Here is a 6,906-nt window from a genome sequence, read left to right on the forward strand (position 1 = left end):
AGTCATAGGCCCCAAATTAGCCGCGTTTTACCATATTATACTGGGCCGCACGCACATTCATTGGCGTAGATCATTACCAAGCAAAACAAAAAAACACAAGACGAAATCAACCATTAATTTTCTAGTTCTACACAAATGAAAGTGAAGTGGCAGATACCACCCCTTGTGAGACCATCACCAACAACATTTGCTCTCCATGCTCTAACAGAATTATACCTGAGACACTAAATATAATATGTCAATGTAGACGCATACACATTGTGAGACCATCACCAACAGGGAGTTGTGAAATATGAATGCGAGAATCAGATGCTAATTTCTTGTTCAGATCGACAAATACATCCTTAATTTCTTTCATCATATCATCAAGTGTAGAATCATCTTCCCAAGCTACTGTACCTGACCATAGTGTATTATCATAGAGAATCATTCCTCCTACTCTCACTAGTTTTAGTAGTCTCTCATGATAATGCACGTAATTGTCCTTGTCTGCATCGACGAACGCATAATCAAATGATCCTTCATTCTTGGGCTGAGCAATAAACAAAAAACACAAAAGAAAAAAAAAACTTAGTTTATGTTTAATACCATAGAATCAATTCCGTGGATGTTGGGAACTTGATGAATAAATTATGAGCATTACTGATATCACTTGCATGTGTACTTACATCTTCCAGTAGTTTGTCAAGAACAGGAAGAGCAATAGACTCAATGAACTCCACCTTATGTTCCACCCCAGCTTTTCTGAAGAAAGGTAGTCCTATCTCAAACATTGACCGATCTGGATCTATGGCAATGGTCTGCATCAGTTGATGAAATATGATTTTAGTAATATTCAAGTATTAATGCGTGATTATATTATGCCGTTTGGTACCAATTAATACTACATGTATATATACATCAGTTGTTTTTTTTGATCGAAAAGGAGATATTATTGAAAGAAGGAAAGTACAAAGAGGTATCAGAGGTAGAAAAAAACGAACAAAGAAAACAGAAACTAAATTACACAAAAATGGCTTGCCAATTAGATAACAAAGTATTTGAGAAGTTTAAGTGAACCCTGTGTCCCGCAGCCGCAGCCCATAAAAGAATAGAAGTTTTGATTTCATATATAAGGTCATCATCTGTTTTTTGAAGATGTATTTTTCTTCGAATCTCCTACAATTTCTTTCTCTCCAAATCGAATTGACGATTGCTGCTGGGATAAGATTCCAAATATAGATACTATAAAAGTATGAATGCCAAGTCTCTGCCAAACTCCTCATTGAACCCGGTACAACCCAACTCCAACCTGTACTTGGTGTTATTTGACACCAAATTTTATATGCAACTTTACAATGTAGAAAAAGATGATCCTGTGATTCCTCTCCACCACCACATAAAGCACAATTGTTATCGATATTCATACCTTTTTGATGAAGTCTATCTATCGTATTCAACTTGCCGTGAATCACACACCATAACAAGAAACATATTTTTGGAGGTATTTCAGGTTGCCAAATAAAATGATAGGGGAAGTTTGGGATTCCATTAGTTGCCACTAGATGTGAATATAACGACTTGACAGTAAAAATACCTGAAGGATGAAGCTTCCACCTTCGAGTGTCTGACAGGCCATCACGGGGAGGCGGAATGTCTCCAACGACAGTAAGTAAAACAGCATACTCTTGAGATTCAACATTTGTAAGTACTCTCCTGAAGTCAAACTTCCAGTTTCCCTCATAAGAAATCATATCTGCAATGTGAGCATTTTTGTTCCTGGACAACTTAAAAAGATTAGGATAAGCAATTGATAAAGGTTGCTGACCACTCCAGCAATCATTCCAAAAAGAAATATTTTCTCCTGAATGGAAGAAAATGGTCGAATTCTCACTAATGTGACAAGCAGAAGCAACAATAGCTTTCCAACAAGACACTCCATAAGAATGTTGAACTTTACCCGGTATCCAATAGGAATAATCATTTCCATACTTGTCCGTTATGATCTTATACCGAAGCTTGTTTTTTTCCACGCCATAACGCCAACACCATTTAGCTAACAATGCTAAATTCATAAGATTTAGATTACACACGCCCAAACCTCCTCTTTCCTTTGTTGCACGCACAATATCCCAATTAACTAAGTGAGAAATCTTTGCTCCTTCTTTAAATTCCCATAGAAAATTCCGCATTTTCTTTTCAAGAAGCTTAATAACTGAAATTGGATCTTTGAAAAGGGAAAAATAGTAGTTTGGCAGAGAAGAAAGAATACACTTCAAGAGTGCTAATTTTCCCCCCTTCGATAAAGAGATCCGCCTCCACCCTGAAAGTCTAGCCTCAAACTTTTCAATAATTGGATCCCAAATTCTTATCGAACCAGATTTTGCTCCCAGGGGCATTCCCAAATACATAAAAGGAAGGACGTCAACTGAACAACCAAGTTCTTCTGCCCACATGGAAAAGTTATGAACTGTCCCGACAGCAATAAGACGCGTTTTCAAGGCATTTACCTTAAGACCTGCTATGAATTCAAAACAATGTAAAGCAGAGAACAAGTTATGTAACTATTCTCTTTTATCATCTAAAAAGAAGATAGTGTCATCCGCATAATGTAGATGGTTTACATCAATACTAGTTGGTGAAACTGAAAAACCACTGAAGAGACCTTGATTATGAGCTCTATCCATAAATCTAGAGAAACCTTCCCTAGCAATGATGAATAAAAGAGGAGAAACCGGGCAGCCTTGTCTAACACCTCTTGAACTAGTGAAATATCCGAATGAAGACCCATTAATAAGAACCGAGAAAGATGAAGTTGAATAACAAAATCTTAGCCAATTGCACCATTTCCTGCTAAAACCCATTTGAACAAGGACAAACTCTAGATATCTCCAGTTAATTCTATCAAACGCCTTTTCAAGATCAATTTTACAAATAATTCCCGGATTTTCAGACCTTATTCTTGAATCAACTAATTCGTTAGCAATAAGTGTGCCATCAATAATCTGTCTGCCTTCAATATAAGCACATTGCACAGGAGAAATCAGTTTATCCATAACAAGCTTCAATCTAGTAGATAAAACTTTTGCAATAATCTTGTAAACACTAGTTAGCAGACAAATAGGTCTACAATCCTTAATAGTTTCGATATGATATTTTTTAGGCACAAGAGTAATGAAGGTAATGTTTAGAATTGATGGTACCTGTAGTGAAGAATTCATTTACCGTCCCCATAATATCTTCCTTGATAAAGTGCCATCATTTCTGAAAGAAGAGAATAGGGAAACCATCCGGACCAGGTGCTTTATCATTCCCTAAATCTCTAATAGCGTGCATAATCTCTTCTTCTGTGAAATCCTCCTCTAGTATGGCGGCTTCTACATTAGTAATGGAATCAAATACCATCCCCTCAAGACTGGGTCGAATGATTTCTTCCTCAGAAAAAAGAGATTTATAATAACCTACTATATGTTCTTGCAACCTGTTCCTGTCAGACACCAACTCATTTACGATATACAATTGTCTGATTCTGTTGTATCTACGTCTGGCGGAAGCATTGGCGATGAAGAAAGAAGTATTTCTGTCACCTTCCTGTAACCATTTCGTCTTTGATTTAATTCTCCACGCAGTCTCCTCCATTTTGGTAATCTTTTCAAAATCCGCTTTGTATTGAAGATGCACATTCCGCTCCTCCTCAGATAAGATATTATCTTCATTCAGTCCATCCAGAGTTTGAATTTCAGAGAGAATATTCTTCAGTTGACTATCAATACGTCCAAAAACCTCTTTGTTCCAGACATTAAGCTTCTCTTTAAGTGCTTGTAACTTCAGCCAGAGCACAGTGCTAGGAGTACCTGCAAAACAAAAACAAAGCCACCAATCTTCGAGTAATTGTAAGAATCCATTCTCCATGAACCACATAATCTCAAACCTAAAAGGACTAGGTCCCCAAGAAGGGTCGAAAATATCTAAAATGAGTGGGATATGGTCTGAGGTAGGTCTGGCTTTGGCTAATTGGGTAACAAGAGGGTAGTGTTGCTCAAAGGATGAGGAAATAAGGAATCTATCCAATCTGCACATAATCGGATTTGCTTGTCCATTTGACCAAGTGTATCTCGCGCCCTTGAGAGGTAAATCAATAAGATCATGTTCAACAATGAACTCATTAAACTTCCTCATACTTCTTGTGATCTTCTTACAGTTCTTTTTCTCAGAATACTTGGCTATTGTGTTAAAATCACCACCAATACACCAAGGAAGATCCGACCAGTATCTACAAACCGTGTCTAGCTCAATCCAAAAGTCGTTTCTATTAACTGAATTATTAGGTCCATAAACACTAGTAAGTACCCACTGAAATTTGTCCAGTTTGTTCATGCAAAGAACAGATAGTGTGTAGTCTGCCACTATTGAATCACTGATATCTACTATATTTTTGTCCCAGAGAATGAGCATCCCACCAGATCTTCCTGCATACTGCTGCATTGTCCAGCCCATGTTTTTGTAACCACATATCTGGCTAATGTCCCAAGATGTACAATGTGTCATCTTGGTTTCTTGAAGTATAATGATTGGAGCTTGAATCATATGTAACAATTTATGAACCACAGTTCTTATACTACTTGAATTTAAACCTCTAACATTCCACGTTAGAATTTTTAAACTCATCATAAACAAAATTTTCCCTTAGAAGTAACTGACCTTCGTGTCCTGGATGGAGAAGAAGCAATGACCTCGACTGAAATACCGAGTCGCTTTAGTTCATTACGCAACTTCAGTGGGATTACTGGCTGTGACTCATTGACAGCATCAAAATTGGCCGAGCAAATCTCCACTGAGGTTGCAACTGTTGAAGGTTCAAATCCCGGAGGAAATACAGGTGTGCAATCATCACAATATACATCAGTTGTCATGTCATGCAGTTGAATTTGGAATGAAACTAACTTTGCCATCTTCGGGAAGTGCAAGAACAGTGACAAGGAGTGAGTATCCAGTGTACACCCCAATCTCAATTGTCTTTTTTGCATTGATAAGCTTTATAAGTAGAGACATTATTGGACCTTCATCTGCTGCACAAAGCATCAAACTCCTGCAAAGTAATTATGAAAAGGCTATTAGATCAAAATAACAAATGCATTAGAAAAAAGAAAATATTTTGAGAATTTCATGGCAAGTTGAAAACACTTACCATGGTTGGGTAGCCGTAATTTCTCTTAGCTCTTTTAGAACTTCATCCTCATTTGGGTACACATTTGTCTCCAAGATATACTATATCAAAAACAATAGGTGAAATTCCACGATGTAACTTTTAAAGAAAAAGAATTTAACCGTACAAAGGATTAAGAAAATCTTCAAAATTTTGAACAAATAAATTGATACTGAATTTGGATAATTGATCGATGCGTCTTATGTCTCCATCCAGTACATGTTGGAGCGGCTCACTCTACACTCCGGCATGTTTAAGTATTTATCACTCACTAGGATCATAATCAGTTAAGTTATGAATGAATTACCTGATAAAGCTCTTTGCTTTGCAACAAACCAGCATCAGTTTTTGCAACATCAAAAGAACTGAGTTTCGTTGGAGGTATTTCCATGGCTTTCTTCTAACTCTACCTTTCTTTCTTTCTGCAAAGATTCTTAGTGTTTCTCTTCTCCTCGTTAGTTTTTTAAAGAAAAGCATTCAGTCACATTTCTCACCTACTCTTTTTTGTCATGTCATGAGCAAAGAAGCAGAAAGTGTTGGGTGCAATAATCAAAAACAAAGAAAAATCAAATAAGCAAAAGTTATTGATACTTAGCTCTTTTATAATGGAAGTGATTGCTTTGACGAAACGAACAAGCTCCCCGTATCTCCGCAACAGCAACAAGGCAAAACTTTGGAAAACAGAGTGAGTCACGTGTTCAACACGCTGTCCTTAAGACATTAGCGCCCGGCTACACTCAAGAGTGATGCTATAGCCCTCACAGGACGGATATCTCCAGGATAAAACACCCTAATACACCTACTACTAGCATATGTAGTAGATGCTCAACTTGAGCTTGGTAACTCCGAAAAAACCGTTAAGGAAAATCGCGAATGCTTAAAAAAAACGCTATAAAATATTTTCTCTTAGGGGTCCCTCTAAAATATAGAGCAACCCCTTTCCCATAGATTTTACAAAAGTAGTGAATTTCTTTATATAATGAAATAAAACAATTAAGAAGAAAACTCCCCGATGTGGGACTAAAAGCTTATATAGTTCTTAAACAACTAAAAATTGGAAACTCCACGATGTGGGACTAAAAGTTTCATTCACAAATAAAACAATAAATTAATTTTTTTATTAAAACTTTAAAAAATTATTATAATGTTTTCCAACAATCCCCCACATGAATGAAAACTCAATAAAACATGAAAACACAGATAGATCTTGGTAATAATCCCAACCTCCGATCCAAACAGACTGATCGTGTGTTGAAATCATACTAGTCATTTCTGTCCTCTCCTCACACAAAATGTGTTGACCCCAGGGTCATACTATGGATTGCAAAATCAATAGTATGAGAGCTTTCATCTTTATTCTCACATGGTGAGACTATAGGTATCTTTCACAAAGTGAAAAAGCATGAACTAGTGAACCCTTAGTGACCTTTAGGTCCTAAGTTCCAGTAATACCAAAACCATCAAAATGAAAATCACATAAAAAACGCAGGAAATACCATTTTAGGCAGAGGTGTCCATGAGGTCTTGAACCTTTGCTTAGTGAGATATTACCAGAATTACTTGCTAGAGACAGTGAACTATGTCTTGAACTGCTAGTTTGATGTAATTCGTGATAACAACCACGGGTGATATCTCCAAGATTGCTGCCAAGCTCGTGCCGTTTTGTCCGTTTTGGCCCTGGACGTATCCTGTTTCTCAGAATGCTCTAGAGAATCAGCTCA

The 6,906-nt window shown here is 37.0% G+C and overlaps 1 protein-coding gene across 1 annotated transcript; it reads right to left on the minus strand.

Annotated features, from left to right (window-relative positions):
* Positions 1 to 238: 238 nt before the first annotated feature.
* On the minus strand, positions 239 to 5,600 carry LOC113349417 (probable caffeoyl-CoA O-methyltransferase At4g26220). Its single transcript, XM_026593392.1, has 5 exons — positions 5,493 to 5,600; positions 5,168 to 5,247; positions 4,924 to 5,068; positions 669 to 800; positions 239 to 532 (listed from the first exon to the last, which is right to left on the minus strand). The coding sequence occupies exons 1-5, from the start codon at positions 5,574 to 5,576 to the stop codon at positions 239 to 241; spliced, it is 735 nt and encodes a 244-aa protein (XP_026449177.1). The 5' UTR covers positions 5,577 to 5,600.
* Positions 5,601 to 6,906: the final 1,306 nt, after the last annotated feature.

Source organism: Papaver somniferum, chromosome 2 (assembly GCF_003573695.1).
Source record: "Papaver somniferum cultivar HN1 chromosome 2, ASM357369v1, whole genome shotgun sequence".
Classification (NCBI taxonomy): Eukaryota; Viridiplantae; Streptophyta; class Magnoliopsida; order Ranunculales; family Papaveraceae; genus Papaver; species Papaver somniferum.

Excerpts from the sequence above, each read along its gene's own strand:
- LOC113349417 (XM_026593392.1), bottom strand. The coding sequence starts at position 5,576 with ATGGAAATACCTCCAACGAAACTCAGTTCTTTTGATGTTGCAAAAACT. Across the intron at positions 5,248-5,492 it reads AAAGCAAAGAGCTTTATCAG|TATATCTTGGAGACAAATGT; the intron begins GTAATTCATTCA and ends TTTTTGATATAG. Across the intron at positions 801-4,923 it reads CACTTCCCGAAGATGGCAAA|ACCATTGCCATAGATCCAGA; the intron begins GTTAGTTTCATT and ends CAACTGATGCAG.